The sequence below is a fragment of the Pelodiscus sinensis genome, chromosome 18, assembly GCF_052426305.1.
Source record: "Pelodiscus sinensis isolate ZL-2025 chromosome 18, ASM5242630v1, whole genome shotgun sequence".
In the NCBI taxonomy this organism is placed as follows: domain Eukaryota; kingdom Metazoa; phylum Chordata; order Testudines; family Trionychidae; genus Pelodiscus; species Pelodiscus sinensis.
Genome location: NC_143069.1, coordinates 27,909,427 through 27,927,872, shown reverse-complemented (window position 1 = coordinate 27,927,872; position 18,446 = coordinate 27,909,427). Strand labels below are relative to the sequence as shown.

Below are 18,446 nucleotides of genomic sequence, written 5' to 3'. Positions count from 1 at the left end.
GGAGACGGGAAAACCCCAACGCGTCGTCACAGCTACATAGGCGCACTAGGATCCAGGAGGGAGGTTCTGTGCTGAACAGGAGAGGAGCTGCGGTTGTAGGTTAGGGCCACGTTTCTCAAACTGTGGGTCCTGACCCCTCGGCAGGGGTCACGAGCAATTTAGAGGGGGATTGCAGCAACTTAGAGGGGGGTCATGGTATCACAAAGTTTGAGAACCCCTGGCTTAGAGGATTAATTAGGTGACTCAGGGTTGAGTCTTTCCAACATTCTGTTTATTGTAACCCTTTGTTGTCCCGATGCTCATTAACATATTTATGAAATGGTTTGCAGCAGGCTCTTGGCATTAAGAATCTGAGTGAGATCCCAAGGGCCTAAGAGCCAGAGCGCTCGTCAACTCTGGTATTCCAGATCGAGAACCTTAGGTGGAGTTAACAGGACAGCGTTAGTGGTAAGTAGCTCTAAGTACACTAACTTCAGCTATGTCATTCACTAAAGTTGCATAGCTTACACCGCCAGCCCATGGCAATGTAGAATAGGCCTCAGAAGGAAACTCTAAATGATTGGGAATTTACCACATCCCATTAGTACCCTTATGCAATGCTTAGAACCCTCTCGGTTACAATTTTCACCCTGCTGCCAGCTTGAACTTTGCTGAGTTCAGTGTCTGTCTACTGGATTATGTTGTGTGTTCAGTTTTAAGATTAAGGAGCTCTCTAGGATCAAATAGTTTTATCAAGTTGCCTCTTAATCTTCCTTTTAAGCCAGTGGTGGGCAACCTGTGATCTATGGGCCACACGTGGCCCATCAGGGTTCTGTATATGGCCTGCAAAACATTTTGTTTACCATAGCCCACGTGCAGAGTTGCCAGATTCTGCTGGTTTCTTTGTACCACTATTACCAAAGTGACACGCATATAAAGCCAGGTCAGGTGAAGTGAGGGGTGTGCTGGTTGCACATAACACGGACTATAAAAGCCCTGCACTCCCTCTGCCTTCAGAGCAAGTGCAGTTAGTAAAACTGCTCTATCTCAGGAAACTGTCTTGGTTACAACAATCTTGCGGCCCCCTGAAATGAAGGAGGCCACTCATGTAGCCCACCTGCTAGCCTAGGCTGCCCATTTCTGCTTTAAGCTGAACAGAGTGGGTATGCAGGACGTGTTTTCCTGGGCCTTGGGCCATCATTGCAGCTCTTCTGTGAATGTTTCTAAAGTGTGGACTCTACTGCTGGACATGCTCTGGAATCAGTGGTCTCCACCATGACACACAAAAGAAATATCAGCTCCCTACTCCAGTTTATTCCCCTCAATCACAGAGCTTGCGAAAGAGGGATTTCCCCCAACATTTCAAAGCTTCTTCTGCAAAAAGAATTGGAAAAATATATGCAAATACAAGCATGATTTGCATATCTTCTTTCACAAAAAAAGGCAGGGTAGCCGTAGCCCCAGAGAACTATAAAGCAATCGTAATAGCAGCAAATGAGGTATGTCAGTGCATTAAAAACAGACCCCACTCCTCAAAGGCACCTGCTCACAGGGAGTTCCTTTGCAGGATCAGGGTGTAGCCTGATCCAAACCCTTAAGTACAACTGAATTGGCAGCTGTAGTCCAAGGCAGCTTCTGAAACAATCCCAGGGAGTCAACAGAAGCAAGATCGGAGTGGTGATTAGGGCAGGAACAGAAGACACAGGAGGGAGATGAGTAAATAGCTGGTTATTCCAGGAAAGTGCCCACTTAATTAGGTAGTAAGTGATAAATGCATCATCTATGGTGTTGGTTGAGACAAGTGAGCGGGAAGAGGCAGACAGATGAAGGGGCTTTAATAATGCAGCATGGCAGACATTGGGCATATTTACTGGGATGCAGCTAAGACCTACGAGGTAGAGCAGGGTCAGGGATGGGGGCAGAGAGGCTAGGCTGCCTATCACAGAGGGCCAGCCCCTGGTGCCTCCTACTGAACTACAAATCAGGCACTGCAGGAGCCAGGCAGCGAGCTGGAGAGGTGTTGTGGGCAGCGGGTGTTTGAATGCTGTTGGGAGGCAGGCCTGTTTCTTCTGTGGAGTTGGTGGGTCTCAGAAGTTGGGGCCTTTCCAAGCCACAGGAAAACAAAATCCTGTCACTTCTTGTGGCTGGCCTGCTGCAAACACACACCTGCCCTGGAGCTGCAGCAATGCAAGCAGGATGCGCCTCTCACCTGACCTCCTTTCTACAGCATGTCAACCTGTGATAAGAGCGAGTTATTAGTGAAACCGGGAACGGACAGAACATCTTCTGGGGGTCCTAGGCACTGGCACGCCGCTGAGGAGCAATTTTAAGCCCCCCTCATTCTCCTGCAGGAGGAGAGAGCGTGACGATGGCCTACGTGATTTCCCTCAGGCTGTGTTATAATGGCTCATGTCCTCCTCCACTTGCTTATAGAGGTTAACTCAGTGAGTCCAGACACAGTCTCACTTGTTTCTGGCTGTGGCTCTGGCGTGGATTCTCTGGTGCCGGGCCAGAGAGGATTTGTTACTGAAGCTCTTCCCGCACTGGGGGCAGGGGAAGGGCCGTTCCCCGGTGTGGGAGCGCCTGTGCACGGTGAGGTCGGCGAGGTACTTGAAGCTCTTCCTGCACTCGGTGCACGGGTAGGGCCGCTCCTCGGTGTGGCTTCTTTGGTGTTTGGTCAGGTTGGAGAGCTGGCTGAAGCGCTTCCCGCACTCGGCACAGGGGTAGGGCCGCTCGCCGGTGTGGGAGCGCTGGTGTTTGTTGAGGTCCGAGGGGTGAGTGAAGGTTTTCCCGCACTCCGCGCAGGAGTAGGGCCTCTCCCCCGTGTGCAGCCGCTGGTGAGTGGTCAAGGTGGAGAGGTGGCCGAAGCTTTTCCCACATTCGGCACAGAAATAGGGTTTCTCTCCTGTGTGGGTCCTCTGGTGGGTCTTGAGATGAGCCAGGCGGTTGAAGCTCTTCCCGCATTCAGCACAAGGATGGGGCCTCTCGCTCCTGTGCACTTTGCCGTGCTCTGTGAGCTCCTGCTTCCCCCAGAACCTTTCCCCACAGTCCCTACATCTGTGAGGTTTCTCTGTCCTGAGAAAGCTGCTACGTGGCTGACAGTCCCCTATGGTCTGAGGCCTCCCTGGGGAAGGGGTCTGTGTTAGTCTCTTGTGTCCACTCCCACATTCCCCTGTGGGATCTGCCTCCTGTGCTGGGTTCCTCCTCTGCCTTGTGCAGGTGTCTCCTTGCTCATGACTGGGGGTAACGCTCTCTCCCAGTCCCCGTCCCCCAGTGGGGAGCTGCAGGTTTTCAGGCTGAGGCAGCTTCTCAGCCATGCTCAGGATCCCGGCACCTGGATGGAAAGGAGAATCCATTTCATGTGCTGCTGTTATAAAGGAGAGTCACAAATCCCATGCCATGGACTATGGCCGCCTCACATCCGCTCTATTAGAGATGCCCCAAGAGGAGCCTGAGTCAGGAACAGTCAGGAAGCCCCACATGCCTATTTTTCATTCCCTGCCTTTCCCCCCCCTCACACCCTACCAGAAAATTTTCTCCACCTCCTTCTCCTCCCAGACAGCCCCATCACCTTGCTAAGGACCATCCCAGCCTCTCCATATAGCAGTGGTAGGCAGCCGTGCAGCCCACAGGCCACACACTGCCCACCATCGCCATACACACTTCTTTGCTGCAGCCTCCCTTCTCACTCCTACCCGGCTGGCTCGTCTCCTTTGCCTTCACTGTGCTTCTCCTTCGCTTGTCTATTCACTGAACACCCCCTGGAGTCTCTCTGGTCCCTTCCCTTTTAGCCTGCTCTCCTTTCCTAGCTGCTTTCTCTCTTTCTTAGCTCGCCCCACACCGTCAGTTTCTCTGCAGATCCATTCCCACGCAAGCGGGACGAGCCAGACTACATGGTACAGACGCTCCATTCCACACACCTGCTTTTCCTGCTCTCCCTACGGTGATCAGAAGGTGACCATCACGCCCCATTTATTACAGAAATCCACTTAAAGTATTAGCTCCCCTGTGTATGTGCCCTTCTGCTAACCTGCGTCAGGATCCACAGCCAAACCTGTTGCCGCCCTGGACAGTTTGTTCCTCCCAGGATTGTTCAGCCCATCAGCACCACAGCGCCCAGGACTGGGGCACATTCTTTAGGCCGTGCTTTTACTACACCATCTGTTACATCAGAACCTGCAGGTATCTCTGTGCCCTGGGCCTGGCAGTGAATTCAGGGAGGGCTGAATTCTAGCTCCTACATTCCCACTGCTACTTCCCAAATTGCCCAGAGGGCTCGGAGATGGGTCACCATCGTGTGGGCGAGTAGCAAGGACCAGGTCTCCCTGGCTGTTCCTCTCATGGCCAGCCCCCCTCACTCACTGCTGAGGCACTGGAGAGGATGAGCTGTTATCCACAATACCTACATTCCCTTGATGAGCACCCACAGCCACCATGCATCCCCCTCTCTTCCTCAGGCATCCATCTTGCTTACCTGTAGGTGAAAGACATGGAAGCTAAGGCCTAGTGGTCGGATCTGGCCCCTGGATTGCCTGGCTCCTGGCTCCTGAGGTTCGTGGTTCCCCCCAGCACTGGAGAGCCCACAATGGCACTCCAGCCCCATGGCTCCCCACCCGCAGCTCTCCCAGCGGGGCTGGAGCACCAGCGCTAGCTCACTGCTGCGGGGAGAGGAGCCCCGAAGCTCACAGGCTGGAGTCAGGGAAGCCAGAGCTGGCATGAGGAGGAAGTAGGGATGTAATAGTGTAGTCGATTAAATGATGAAACGATAAGTGTGTGCTTATCGGTTAACGCTATCGGCTACAAGCAACCCCTCCACACAGCTCTGCAAGCACATTTTTTCATGGGCAGGGTCCCAGCATCAATCCTCACTGCGGCTCTGCATTGGACGCAATTTAGGAGCCGGCACATGGGCAGGCCGGCCGGGTCCTGGCATCAACCCCCCACAGCGGCCAGCCTACCCACGTGCCAGCTCTTAAAGTGTTTCTAATTCAGAGCCGCAGCAGGGTGAGGTGCTAGGACCCAGCACGAGCCACAACGGAGTGATTGCAGTGCTGACCTGTATCGATTTGTGTCGACTACACGACTAATGAATGACATGCTTGTGAACACCCCTAAGAGGAAGTGGCTCCGTGTGCTGCTGCTTCCCTTCCCCTTGGCCGGTGCCGTAAAATGCTGCCTGGAGGCTTTTCCCCTACAAAATCTACTAGCCTGGGCCCCCCGAGGCTCTGCTGTGCGAGGGGAACGTGGGGAGCGTCTCTCTCCTCCTCAGTCAGGGGCCCGATGTTTTGTTTCTTTCTTTTAAGCTTTTGTGCGGCCACCGACTGATTCTTCTGTGAGTCAGTGGCCCCTCCCAACCCAAAAAGGTTCCTCCTCCCCCCTGCATGTTACAATTCTCCTGAGCCATCAAGTTCTCCCCAATTCCTCCCCAGGCCCTCTGACTTGGGGGTTCCCTTGTTACTGTTGTCTGTGCCCCCTTCACGTGCCCCCCTTGGTGAGAACACCCCTCATTCCTTTGTACGTGGCCCAGTACCTGTGTCCTGTAGAGCTTGGGTCTCCTCATCGGCACAGGGCAACCTGGACTTGCTTTGTCCAAACTCCTCTGGGGAGACACACTTGGGACTGGGATGCAGCTGTGGGTGCTGAGATTCCCACAATGCTACAGGGGTCTCCACTTCTTCTGACGTCACTTCCTCAACCTTCACTCGCACCGTGACCTAGGCACGAACCCAGGACAAGCATGTTACGGAGGAGCCAAGGCCTGACAACCGCAGGGGAGAGCTGGTTCCAAAGGGTCCTGCCGGCAAAGCATGCCAGGGGCTCCTCGCAGGCTCAACGGGATGTGCAGGCCCTGACACACTGAAGCACAGACTCATCCCGCTGATGAGCTGAAGGGGGAGCCACAGAGGTCAACCTACCAGAGCCCGGTCCTATCACAGCCAGTCAGGGCCAGCGTTGCACCTGGCGTCCAGGCCCTGGGACCTTGAAAAGGACAACAGGGCATTACAGGCATCAGGCACTCGGCCATCAGTGTGCCTGGAAGGCTTTCAAAGGGTTCGCATTGGCAGGGGCCCTCTGGTGCCATCTAGATCACCTCCTTGGGGGATTCGGCCACCCTGCAGTAGGGGCTGGTAACGGCCTGCGTTCACGGAGCTCACGTCTGCCCCTCAGGCCGAGCCAGGAGCGTCCCCTCTCAGCCCTGAGCACCCATGCAGGCTTCGGGCATTCAGGCTGAGTCCTGCCCTTGCTTTGAAAATCCCAGGGCACCCAATGGTCACTGGAGCGGAGAGGTGCACCTGGGTGCATATTTATACTAGGGCTGCGAAGTCCATTTAATTGGCTAACTGGTTAAACAGACCGTTTAGTCGGTTATCTCATTCAAAGAGAGGGTATGGGGAGGGGGAGGAAACAACTCACCACAGGCAAGGGCTGCTCCAGCCAAACCAGAACAGCTCCTGCTACCCCCGCATCCATGGACAGAGACTGCTCTGGCTGTTTCTGTCCACAGCACCCCTTTCTCCTCCCCACCAGCTATCCCTAATTTACACCCGCTCAAGCTTTTAATAACGTTGGCCCTTTCCTTACCCCTTTCCACAGCATCCAGAATAACCCACCAAATGGAACATTTAGCGACAGTAACCAATTCTCCCCCTCGCCTTCCCCAATCTGAGTGTAGCTCCAAACCCTGGCAAGGCACTGAGTGTACTATATCAGCAGTCACAGCCACTCTAGATGGGCCCGCTGAAAGATACAGAGTGACAGGAAAAGGTGGGAGGAGCAACAGTTACAAACCATTCAACACCAGGATCTGCAAAGCACCACATGACAGGGAGCCCAGGAAATCCCTGTAGCAGGCACCCAGCTGAGCCCTGCGTCCTATATTTTGATGCTGAGACTGGATGACAGAACAAGCCCCACTCATGTTCTGCCTGGAGAACCCTCTGTGCTCATGCAGCATCCAAACCTGCCCATAAAATTCCCTGCAGAGCCCACGAGGCAGCCACCTTGGACACTCCCCTGCGCCTGCTCTCACCTGCTGCTCCCATATCCCAGCCTCTCGCTGCCCCAGCTGGAAATCCTCTGCCAGGGACACGGCCTGGGCGCAGGTCTCCGGGTGCTGCACCCACACCCAGCTCTGGATTTCCTCCGGCAGGATGGTCAGGAACTGCTCCAGGATCAGCAGCTCCATGATCTGCTCCTTGGTGCGGATCTCCGGCTTCAGCCACCCATGGGACAGCTCCTGCAGGCGGCTGCAAACCTCCCGGGGCCCTTTGGCCTCCTGGTAACGGAACTGCCGGAAGTGGAGGCGCTGCATCTCCGTGCTGATGCTGCAGCCTCGCAGGATGGTGGCCTTCACCTTCCCGTAATCGCGGGCGTCTCGGGCATCCAGGCTGCTAACGGCCTGTTGGGCTTTTCCGCCGAGGGACGGCAGGAGTCGGGCCACCCACTCTCTCCTGGGCCAGTGGCAGGCGTCCGCTACTCGCTCGAAGGAGGTCAGATAGGCCTCCAGGTCATCCTCTGGCATGAACTCGGGCAGTTCTGGATTTCCCCAGTCCTGGGCTGATGCCGGTAGAGCTTCAGGAGGGGCCCTGAGTACTGGCAGCATGCCCTGACTTTCATTTTCCCAATACTGTGAGATCTTCTCCCGTTGCTCAGAGCCGGACTGTCGTCGCCCTATCCGGGACAACAGGGGGCTTGCTGAGAGGGGTGACATCACCACAGCATCTTTCCCTTCCCGCTCCGATTCCTTCCCTGGTTTGGGACCTGCTGGATCTTCTGCTCCCGCTTTCACGTGCTGGAGTGGACCCTTGGCCCGGAGCCCACGGTGCTTTGCAGCCATTTTCTGTCTTGTGGAAACAGCCAGCAGAGGTCAGCACTCTGGTCCGCAAGCCTGCATCTCTCCCTTGTTCCTGCAGGGACGGTCCAAGCTCTCCTTGGGGCTCCTGCAACAAAACACCAAGGGGGCGGGGCGGAGGGGGGGTTACTGTGCAGCAGGGATGGAGGGCCCCAGGAAGCGGAAGGGAAAAGAAACACCCCGACCTGATTCACCCACCCAGCCACTGAGCTGTAAGCCCGGCTCCCCTTCAGCCGATTGGCCCCCAAGCCAGTGCTACAAGCACGGGGTCACAAAGCAGGCGTGTAGCCCTGTCCTCCTGCCTCAGTGCTGGGTTCTGTTTTGGACCCTGTGAGATTCAGGTTTCCCAGCTTTTCTCTGCTGCCTGGAGGGCTGGAAACTTACCACTTGGCTCCTGTTAACCAGGGCAGGGGCAGAGCTGGGGTTTTACGTGATAAGCTTGTGAGAACTGCAATTAACTGTCACCTCAGCTCCCAGCATGGGAGACCCCCCCTCTCTGGCCTCCCTCCAGCAGGCCCGTAACTCCAGCTCCCTGCCACCAGCACAGACAGGCCCCTCCCTCACCCCCTGCCCCGCCCCCCAGCTCCCTGCCCCCCAGCACGGACAGGCCCCTCCCTCACCCCCTGCCCAGCCCCCCAGCTCCCTGCCCCCCAGCACGGACAGGCCCCTCCCTCACCCCCTGCCCAGCCCCCCAGCACCCTGCCCCCCAGCACAGACAGACCCCTCCCTCGCCCCCTGCCCAGCCCCCCAGCTCCCTGCCCCCCAGCACAGACAGACCCCTCCCTCGCCCCCTGCCCAGCCCCCCAGCACCCTGCCCCCCAGCACAGACAGACCCCTCCCTCGCCCCCTGCCCAGCCCCCCAGCACCCTGCCCCCCAGCACAGACAGACCCCTCCCTCGCCCCCTGCCCAGCCCCCCAGCTCCCTGCCCCCCAGCACAGACAGACCCCTCCCTCGCCCCCTGCCCAGCCCCCCAGCTCCCTGCTCCCCAGCACAGACAGACCCCTCCCTCGCCCCCTGCCCAGCCCCCCAGCTCCCTGCCCCCCAGCACAGACAGACCCCTCCCTCGCCCCCTGCCCCCCCAGCTCCCTGCTCCCCAGCACAGACAGGCCCCTCCCTCACCCCCTGCCCCCCCCAGCTCCCTGCCCCCCAGCACAGACAGGCCCCTCCCTCACCCCCTGCCCCCCCCAGCTCCCTGCCCCCCAGCACAGACAGACCCCTCCCTCACCCCCTGCCCCGCCCCCCAGCTCCCTGCCCCCCAGCACAGACAGACCCCTCCCTCACCCCCTGCCCCGCCCCCCAGCTCCCTGCCCCCCAGCACAGACAGGCCCCTCCCTCACCCCCTGCCCCGCCCCCCAGCTCCCTGCCCCCCAGCACAGACAGGCCCTCCCTCACCCCCTGCCCCGCCCCTCAGCTCCCTGCCCCCCCAGCACAGACAGACCCCTCCCTCACCCCCTACCCGCCCCCCAGCTCCCTGCCCCCCAGCACAGACAGACCCCTCCCTCGCCCCCTGCCCAGCCCCCCAGCTCCCTGCCCCCCAGCACAGACAGACCCCTCCCTCACCCCCTGCCCCCCCAGCTCCCTGCCCCCCAGCACAGACAGGCCCCTCCCTCACCCCCTGCCCCCCCAGCTCCCTGCCCCCCAGCACAGACAGGCCCCTCCCTCACCCCCTGCCCTGCCCCCCAGCTCCCTGCCACCAGCACAGACAGGCCCCTCCCTCACCCCTGCCCCGCCCCCAGCTCGCTGCCCCCAGCACAGACAGGCCCCTCCCTCACCCCCTGCCCAGCCCCCCAGCTCCCTGCCCCCCAGCACGGACAGGCCCCTCCCTCACCCCCTGCTCCCCCCAGCTCCCTGCCCAGCCCCCCAGCACCCTGCCCCCCAGCACAGACAGACCCCTCCCTCGCCCCCTGCCCAGCCCCCCAGCACCCTGCCCCCCAGCACAGACAGACCCCTCCCTCGCCCCCTGCCCAGCCCCCCAGCTCCCTGCCCCCCAGCACAGACAGACCCCTCCCTCGCCCCCTGCCCAGCCCCCCAGCTCCCTGCTCCCCAGCACAGACAGACCCCTCCCTCGCCCCCTGCCCAGCCCCCCAGCTCCCTGCCCCCCAGCACAGACAGACCCCTCCCTCGCCCCCTGCCCCCCCAGCTCCCTGCTCCCCAGCACAGACAGGCCCCTCCCTCACCCCCTGCCCCCCCCAGCTCCCTGCCCCCCAGCACAGACAGACCCCTCCCTCACCCCCTGCCCCGCCCCCCAGCTCCCTGCCCCCCAGCACAGACAGACCCCTCCCTCACCCCCTGCCCCGCCCCCCAGCTCCCTGCCCCCCAGCACAGACAGGCCCCTCCCTCACCCCCTGCCCCGCCCCCCAGCTCCCTGCCCCCCAGCACAGACAGGCCCTCCCTCACCCCCTGCCCCGCCCCTCAGCTCCCTGCCCCCCCAGCACAGACAGACCCCTCCCTCACCCCCTACCCGCCCCCCAGCTCCCTGCCCCCCAGCACAGACAGACCCCTCCCTCGCCCCCTGCCCAGCCCCCCAGCTCCCTGCCCCCCAGCACAGACAGACCCCTCCCTCACCCCCTGCCCCCCAGCTCCCTGCCCCCCAGCACAGACAGGCCCCTCCCTCACCCCTGCCCCCCCAGCTCCCTGCCCCCCAGCACAGATAGGCCCCTCCCTCACCCCCTGCCCCGCCCCCCAGCTCCCTGCCACCAGCACAGACAGGCCCCTCCCTCACCCCTGCCCCGCCCCCAGCTCCCTGCCCCCCAGCACAGACAGGCCCCTCCCTCGCCCCCTGCCCAGCCCCCCAGCTCCCTGCCCCCCAGCACAGACAGACCCCTCCCTCACCCCCTGCCCCCCCAGCTCCCTGCCCCCCAGCACAGACAGGCCCCTCCCTCACCCCCTGCCCTCCCCAGCTCCCTGCCCCCCAGCACAGACAGACCCCTCCCTCACCCCCTGCCCCGCCCCCCAGCTCCCTGCCCCCCGAGCACAGACAGACCCCTCCCTCGCCCCCTGCCCCGCCCCCCAGCTCCCTGCCCCCCAGCACAGACAGGCCCCTCCCTCACCCCCTGCCCCCCCCAGCTCCCTGCCCCCCAGCACAGACAGACCCCTCCCTCACCCCCTGCCCCGCCCCCCAGCTCCCTGCCCCCCCAGCACAGACAGGCCCCTCCCTCACCCCCTGCCCCCCCCAGCTCCCTGCCCCCAGCACAGACAGACCCCTCCCTCACCCTCTGCCCCGCCCCCCAGCTCCCTGCCCCCCAGCACAGACAGACCTCTCCCTCGCCCCCTGCCCCGCCCCCCAGCTCCCTGCCCCCCAGCACAGACAGGCCCCTCCCTCACCCCCTGCCCCGCCCCCCAGCTCCCTGCCCCCCCAGCACAGACAGACCCCTCCCTCGCCCCCTGCCCCGCCCCCCAGCTCCCTGCCCCCCAGCACAGACAGACCCCTCCCTCGCCCCCTGCCCTCCCCAGCTCCCTGCCCCCCAGCACAGACAGACCCCTCCCTCGCCCCCTGCCCGGCCCCCCAGCTCCCTGCCCCCCAGCACAGACAGACCCCTCCCTCACCCCCTGCCCCGCCCCCCAGCTCCCTGCCCCCAGCACAGACAGACCCCTCCCTCACCCCCTGCCCAGCCCCCCAGCTCCCTGCCCCCCCAGCACAGACAGACCTCTCCCTCGCCCCCTGCCCCGCCCCCAGCTCCCTGCCCCCAGCACAGACAGGCCCCTCCCTCACCCCCTGCCCCGCCCCCCAGCTCCCTGCCCCCCAGCACAGACAGACCCCTCCCTCGCCCCCTGCCCCGCCCCCCAGCTCCCTGCCCCCCAGCACAGACAGACCCCTCCCTCACCCCGTGCCCAGCCCCCAGCTCCCTGCCCCCCAGCACAGACAGACCCCTCCTTCGCCCCCTGCCCCGCCCCCCAGCTCCCTGCCCCCCAGCACAGACAGACCCCTCCCTCGCCCCTGCCCGGCCCCCCAGCTCCCTGCCCCCCAGCACAGACAGACCCCTCCCTCACCCCCTGCCCCGCCCCCCAGCTCCCTGCCCCCCAGCACAGACAGACCCCTCCCTCGCCCCCTGCCCAGCCCCCCAGCTCCCTGCCCCCCAGCACAGACAGACCCCTCCCTCGCCCCCTGCCCGGCCCCCAGCTCCCTGCCCCCCAGCACAGACAGACCCCTCCCTCGCCCCCTGCCCGGCCCCCCAGCTCCCTGCCCCCCAGCACAGACAGACCCCTCCCTCGCCCCCTGCCCCGCCCCCCAGCTCCCTGCCCCCCAGCACAGACAGGCCCCTCCCTCACCCCCTGCCCCCCCCAGCTCCCTGCCCCCCAGCACAGACAGACCCCTCCCTCACCCCCTGCCCCGCCCCCCAGCTCCCTGCCCCCCCAGCACAGACAGGCCCCTCCCTCACCCCCTGCCCCCCCCAGCTCCCTGCCCCCAGCACAGACAGACCCCTCCCTCACCCTCTGCCCCGCCCCCCAGCTCCCTGCCCCCCAGCACAGACAGACCTCTCCCTCGCCCCCTGCCCCGCCCCCCAGCTCCCTGCCCCCAGCACAGACAGGCCCCTCCCTCACCCCCTGCCCCGCCCCCCAGCTCCCTGCCCCCCAGCACAGACAGACCCCTCCCTCGCCCCCTGCCCCGCCCCCCAGCTCCCTGCCCCCCAGCACAGACAGACCCCTCCCTCGCCCCCTGCCCTCCCCAGCTCCCTGCCCCCCAGCACAGACAGACCCCTCCCTCGCCCCCTGCCCGGCCCCCCAGCTCCCTGCCCCCCAGCACAGACAGACCCCTCCCTCACCCCCTGCCCCGCCCCCCAGCTCCCTGCCCCCAGCACAGACAGACCCCTCCCTCACCCCCTGCCCAGCCCCCCAGCTCCCTGCCCCCCAGCACAGACAGACCTCTCCCTCGCCCCCTGCCCCGCCCCCCAGCTCCCTGCCCCCCAGCACAGACAGGCCCCTCCCTCACCCCCTGCCCCGCCCCCCAGCTCCCTGCCCCCCAGCACAGACAGACCCCTCCCTCGCCCCCTGCCCCGCCCCCCAGCTCCCTGCCCCCCAGCACAGACAGACCCCTCCCTCACCCCGTGCCCAGCCCCCAGCTCCCTGCCCCCCAGCACAGACAGACCCCTCCTTCGCCCCCTGCCCCGCCCCCCAGCTCCCTGCCCCCCAGCACAGACAGACCCCTCCCTCGCCCCCTGCCCGGCCCCCAGCTCCCTGCCCCCCAGCACAGACAGACCCCTCCCTCACCCCCTGCCCCGCCCCCCAGCTCCCTGCCCCCCAGCACAGACAGACCCCTCCCTCGCCCCCTGCCCAGCCCCCCAGCTCCCTGCCCCCCAGCACAGACAGACCCCTCCCTCGCCCCTGCCCGGCCCCCCAGCTCCCTGCCCCCCAGCACAGACAGACCCCTCCCTCACCACCTGCCCCGCCCCCCAGCTCCCTGCCCCCCAGCACAGACAGACCCCTCCCTCGCCCCCTGCCCAGCCCCCCAGCTCCCTGCCCCCCAGCACAGACAGACCCCTCCCTCACCCCCTGCCCCGCCCCCCAGCTCCCTGCCCCCCAGCACAGACAGACCCCTCCCTCCCCCCCTGCCCAGCCCCCCAGCTCCCTGCCCCCCAGCACAGACAGACCCCTCCCTCGCCCCCTGCCCGGCCCCCCAGCTCCCTGCCCCCCAGCACAGACAGACCCCTCCCTCCCCCCCTGCCCAGCCCCCCAGCTCCCTGCCCCCCAGCACAGACAGACCCCTCCCTCGCCCCCTGCCCCGCCCCCCAGCTCCCTGCCCCCCAGCACAGACAGACCCCTCCCTCGCCCCCTGCCCGGCCCCCCAGCTCCCTGCCCCCCAGCACAGACAGACCCCTCCCTCGCCCCCTGCCCCGCCCCCCAGCTCCCTGCCCCCCAGCACAGACAGACCCCTCCCTCCCCCCCTGCCCAGCCCCCCAGCTCCCTGCCCCCCAGCACAGACAGACCCCTCCCTCGCCCCCTGCCCCGCCCCCCAGCTCCCTGCCCCCCAGCACAGACAGACCCCTCCCTCACCACCTGCCCCGCCCCCCAGCTCCCTGCCCCCCAGCACAGACAGACCCCTCCCTCACCACCTGCCCCGCCCCCCAGCTCCCTGCCCCCCAGCACAGACAGACCCCTCCCTCGCCCCCTGCCCAGCCCCCCAGCACAGACAGGCCCCGCCCCGCCCGAACCCTGTTCCCATCCCCGACAGGCCCCTCCCCCACCCGTTACCCCGGCTCCTGCCCCTCCCCCCCTCACCTGGCCGCCCCGCCCCGCCCACGCGCAGGAGGAGGCCGGTTCCCCAGACAAAGAGCTTCCGCCCCGGCCAGCGCAGGGTTAATCCCCCCGCGCGGGGATTGGCCGCGGTCGCTGCCAGTCACTGCGCGCCGAGCCCCGCCCCCCGCCCAGCTGGGCCCGCAGCTCCCGGGCAGGGGCCGGTAACTCAGCAGCGGGGTGCGGACCCAGCCCCCTGTGCCCCCCCCCGGGCTGGGGCCAGGGGCAGAGCCCCTTCTAAACCTGCCCCCCCCCGGCATGTCTGCTTGCCGTGCCTGTGTCTGCAGAGATCTGGGGATCCCTGGCCCGCCCCCCCACCCCCTGACTGGCCCCCCAGCTCCCTGCCCCCCAGCACAGACAGGCCCCCTCACCCCCTGACTGGCCCCCCAGCTCCCTGCCCCCCAGCACAGACAGGCCCCCCTCACCCCCTGACTGGCCCCCCAGCTCCCTGCCCCCCAGCACAGACAGGCCCCCCTCACCCCCTGACTGGCCCCCCAGCTCCCTGCCCCCCAGCACAGACAGGCCCCCCTCACCCCCTGACTGGCCCCCCAGCTCCCTGCCCCCCAGCACAGACAGGCCCCCCTCACCCCCTGACTGGCCCCCCAGCTCCCTGCCCCCCAGCACAGACAGGCCCCCCTCACCCCCTGACTGGCCCCCCAGCTCCCTGCCCCCCAGCACAGACAGGCCCCCCCTCACCCCCTGACTGGCCCCCCAGCTCCCTGCCCCCCAGCACAGACAGGCCCCCCTCACCCCCTGACTGGCCCCCCAGCTCCCTGCCCCCCAGCACAGACAGGCCCCCTCACCCCCTGACTGGCCCCCCAGCTCCCTGCCCCCCAGCACAGACAGGCCCCCCCTCACCCCTGACTGGCCCCCCAGCTCCCTGCCCCCCAGCACAGACAGGCCCCCCTCACCCCCTGACTGGCCCCCCAGCTCCCTGCCCCCCAGCACAGACAGGCCCCCTCACCCCCTGACTGGCCCCCCAGCTCCCTGCCCCCCAGCACAGACAGGCCCCCCCTCACCCCCTGACTGGCCCCCCAGCTCCCTGCCCCCAGCGCAGACAGGCCCCCCTCACTCCCTGACTGGCCCCCCAGCTCCCTGCCCCCCAGCACAGACAGGCCCCCCCTCACCCCCTGACTGGCCCCCCAGCTCCCTGCCCCCCAGCACAGACAGGCCCCCCCTCACCCCCTGACTGGCCCCCCAGCTCCCTGCCCCCCAGCACAGACAGGCCCCCCTCACCTCCTGACTGGCCCCCCAGCTCCCTGCCCCCCAGCACAGACAGGCCCCCCCTCACCCCCTGACTGGCCCCCCAGCTCCCTGCCCCCCAGCACAGACAGGCCCCCCCTCACCCCCTGACTGGACCCCCAGCTCCCTGCCCCCCAGCACAGACAGGCCCCCCCTCACCCCTGACTGGCCCCCCAGCTCCCTGCCCCCCAGCACAGACAGGCCCCCTCCTTCACTCCCTGACTAGCCCCCCCAGCTCCATGCCCCCCCGGCACAGACAGGCCCCCTAACTAGCCCCCCAGCTCCCAGCACAGACAGGCCCCCTAACTAGCCCCCCAGCTCCCAGCACAGACAGGCCCCTCCCTCACCCCCTGACTAGCCCCCCCAGCTCCCTGCCCCCCAGCACAGACAGGCCCCTCCCTCACCCCCTGACTAGCCCCCCCAGCTCCCTGCCCCCCAGCACAGACAGGCCCCCCCTCACCCCCTGACTGGCCCCCCAGCTCCCTGCCCCCCAGCACAGACAGGCCCCCCCTCACCCCCTGACTGGCCCCCCAGCTCCCTGCCCCCCAGCACAGACAGGCCCCCCCTCACCCCCTGACTGGCCCCCCAGCTCCCTGCCCCCCAGCACAGACAGGCCCCCCCTCACCCCCTGACTGGACCCCCAGCTCCCTGCCCCCCCAGCACAGACAGGCCCCCCCTCACCCCCTGACTGGCCCCCCAGCTCCCTGCCCCCCAGCACAGACAGGCCCCCTCCTTCACTCCCTGACTAGCCCCCCCAGCTCCATGCCCCCCCGGCACAGACAGGCCCCCTAACTAGCCCCCCAGCTCCCAGCACAGACAGGCCCCTCCCTCACCCCCTGACTAGCCCCCCCAGCTCCCTGCCCCCCAGCACAGACAGACCCCTAACTAGCCCCCCAGCTCCCAGCACAGACAGGCCCCCTAACTAGCCCCCCAGCTCCCAGCACAGACAGGCCCCTCCCTCACCCCCTGACTAGCCCCCCCCAGCTCCCTGCCCCCCCAGCACAGACAGGCCCCCCTTCACTCCCTGACTGGCCCCCCAGCTCCCTGCCCCCCAGCACAGACAGGCCCCCTAACTAGCCCCCCAGCTCCCAGCACAGACAGGCCCCTCCCTCACCCCCTGACTAGCCCCCCCAGCTCCCTGCCCCCAGCACTGACAGGCCCTCAGTGGAGATCCAAAGAGCAACTTGCTTAGGTTGACTGCTCCCCACCCCCGAACACCCTTTAGTTCTCAGGGACCTGCCAGCCTGAATTCAGTATGTGGGTGGGAATTTTGGGCAGGGGGGTAGGTTATGAAGTGGGGCTGGGGAGGATGGGTTTGGGGTGCAGGAGGGCCTCAGGGCTGGGGCACAGGCCTACCTCCAGCTGCTCCTCGTCAGTGATACAGTGGGATGGTAAAGGCGGCCTCCTGCTTGTCCTGGCCCAGTGCACCACGCTGCACCCCAAAGTGGCCAGCAGCAGCACCAGCTCCACAGGCTGCCCCTGCCCCCAGCTCTGGCTCCACACGTCCAATGACTGGTTCCCGGTTTGTCACCAGGCTCTGCTGAGCACAAATGGCCAGTGCTCGTTCTGGGCTTGGTTTGCAATGGGGTTGGCTGCATTTCTTGGCTTAGTTTGCTTTTTTGTCTTTTGAGGGTTGGCAGCTTGCCTCCACCTAGGAGCCGGATCGGCTGCTGACGCTTCCAGGGCAGAGCGCAGTCCACAGTGCCAGGACAGGCAGGAAGCTGCCTTAGCACCTCACAGCAAGGTGACCTGGCCTGCTGTCACCCAATATCAGGTCACAACCTGTACTTTGAAAATCACCAGACTAGCAGAAATTACAGACCAGGGGGTGAGATGTACCCGGGGATCAGAGAGGGTTTTTTTGTATAATGTGGGGCAGGCGGAGGGTAACCGACAGGGCAGGGCGATATGATTTGGGAGCTGAGTGTGTCCCATGCATATTGCAGTTCTCTCTTTCTTATTATACATCCTCCATCCAGCCTATTCTCTGCCTTGGTTCACAGAATTGTTCCAGTGGGAGTGGACCCAGCTTGGTGAAGCTGGAATTCATCCTTTAGACACTGCTCTCCTCTCGTCATTCCCAAGCCCTGGGTCTGGCCTGTTTGATCCCACTGTAGTTGATGGTGGAGGAAGGGACCTCAGAGGATATGGCACCCGTTGGAGCACTGTGGCACATCAGAGCTCCCCACCTCAGTGCTTACAGCCTGGCTCTATGCCCCTGTCTCCTGGGGTCATAGTATCCTTTGTCCTTTAGAAAGGAGCTGCTCCAATAAGCTGATAATCAGCAGCTGTAGGGATCTAGGGTAGCCTCTCCAGCATGTGGGGCAGAGGGGATGATGGGGAGGAAACTCCCTGCAGCTGAGAATATGGAGGGGCAGGTTGACTTAGGGAAGTAAACTGAGGCACAGAGCCCTATATTGCTAGGCTGTGTCTACACTGGCATGATTTTGCGCAAATACTTTTAACGCAAAAGTTTTTGTGTTAAAGTATTTGCGCAAGAGAGTGTCTATACTGGCATGTGCCTTTGCGCAAAAGATTTGCTTTTGCGCAAAAGCATCTGTGCCAGTGTAGACGCTCTCTTGCGCAAGAAAGTTCCGATGGCCATTTTAGCCATCGGGTTTTCTTGCGCAAGAAATTGATGTTACCTGTCTACACTGGCCTCTTCCACAAGAATACTTGCGCAAGACGGCTTATCCCTGAGCGGGAGCGTCAGAGTATTTGCGCAAGAAGCACTGAATTCATACAGTAGAACGTTAGTGTTCTTGCGCAAATACTCATGGCCAGTGTAGACAGGTGGCAAGATTTTGCGCAAAAGCATCTGCTTTTGTGCAAAATCTTGCCAATGTAGAGACAGCCCTAGGCTACGTCTAGACTGGCATGATTTTCTGCAAATGCTTTTAATAGAAAAGTTTTTCCATTAAAAGCATTTGCGGAAAAGAGCATCTAGATTGGCACGGATGCTTTTCTGCAAAAGCACTTTTTGCGGAAAAGCGTCCATGCCAATCTAGATGCGGTTTTGCGCAAGAAAGCCTCGATCGCCATTTTCGCGATCGGGGCTTTTTTGCACAAAACAATACCGCGTTGTCTACACTGGCCCTCTTGCGCAAAAGAGTTTGCGCAAGAGGCCTTTTGCTTGAACGG

General features: G+C 64.1%; 1 protein-coding gene across 3 annotated transcripts; it reads right to left on the bottom strand.

The window, feature by feature from the left end:
- Positions 1-249: 249 nt before the first annotated feature.
- Positions 250-17,117, bottom strand: LOC149523340 (uncharacterized). 3 transcript variants are annotated; one of them, XM_089770029.1, is made up of 4 exons: positions 16,662-17,117; positions 7,010-7,919; positions 5,510-5,693; positions 250-3,313 (listed from the first exon to the last, which is right to left on the bottom strand). In XM_089770029.1, the coding sequence occupies exons 2-4, from the start codon at positions 7,814-7,816 to the stop codon at positions 2,442-2,444; spliced, it is 1,863 nt and encodes a 620-aa protein (XP_089626155.1). In that variant the 5' UTR covers positions 7,817-7,919; positions 16,662-17,117; the 3' UTR covers positions 250-2,441. The 3 variants fall into 3 exon arrangements, with proteins under 3 accessions (XP_089626155.1, XP_089626154.1, XP_089626156.1); XM_089770028.1 differs by lacking the exon at positions 16,662-17,117 and adding an exon at positions 8,216-8,410; XM_089770030.1 differs by lacking the exon at positions 16,662-17,117 and adding an exon at positions 8,030-8,177.
- Between the last annotated feature and the right edge of the window lie 1,329 nt (positions 17,118-18,446).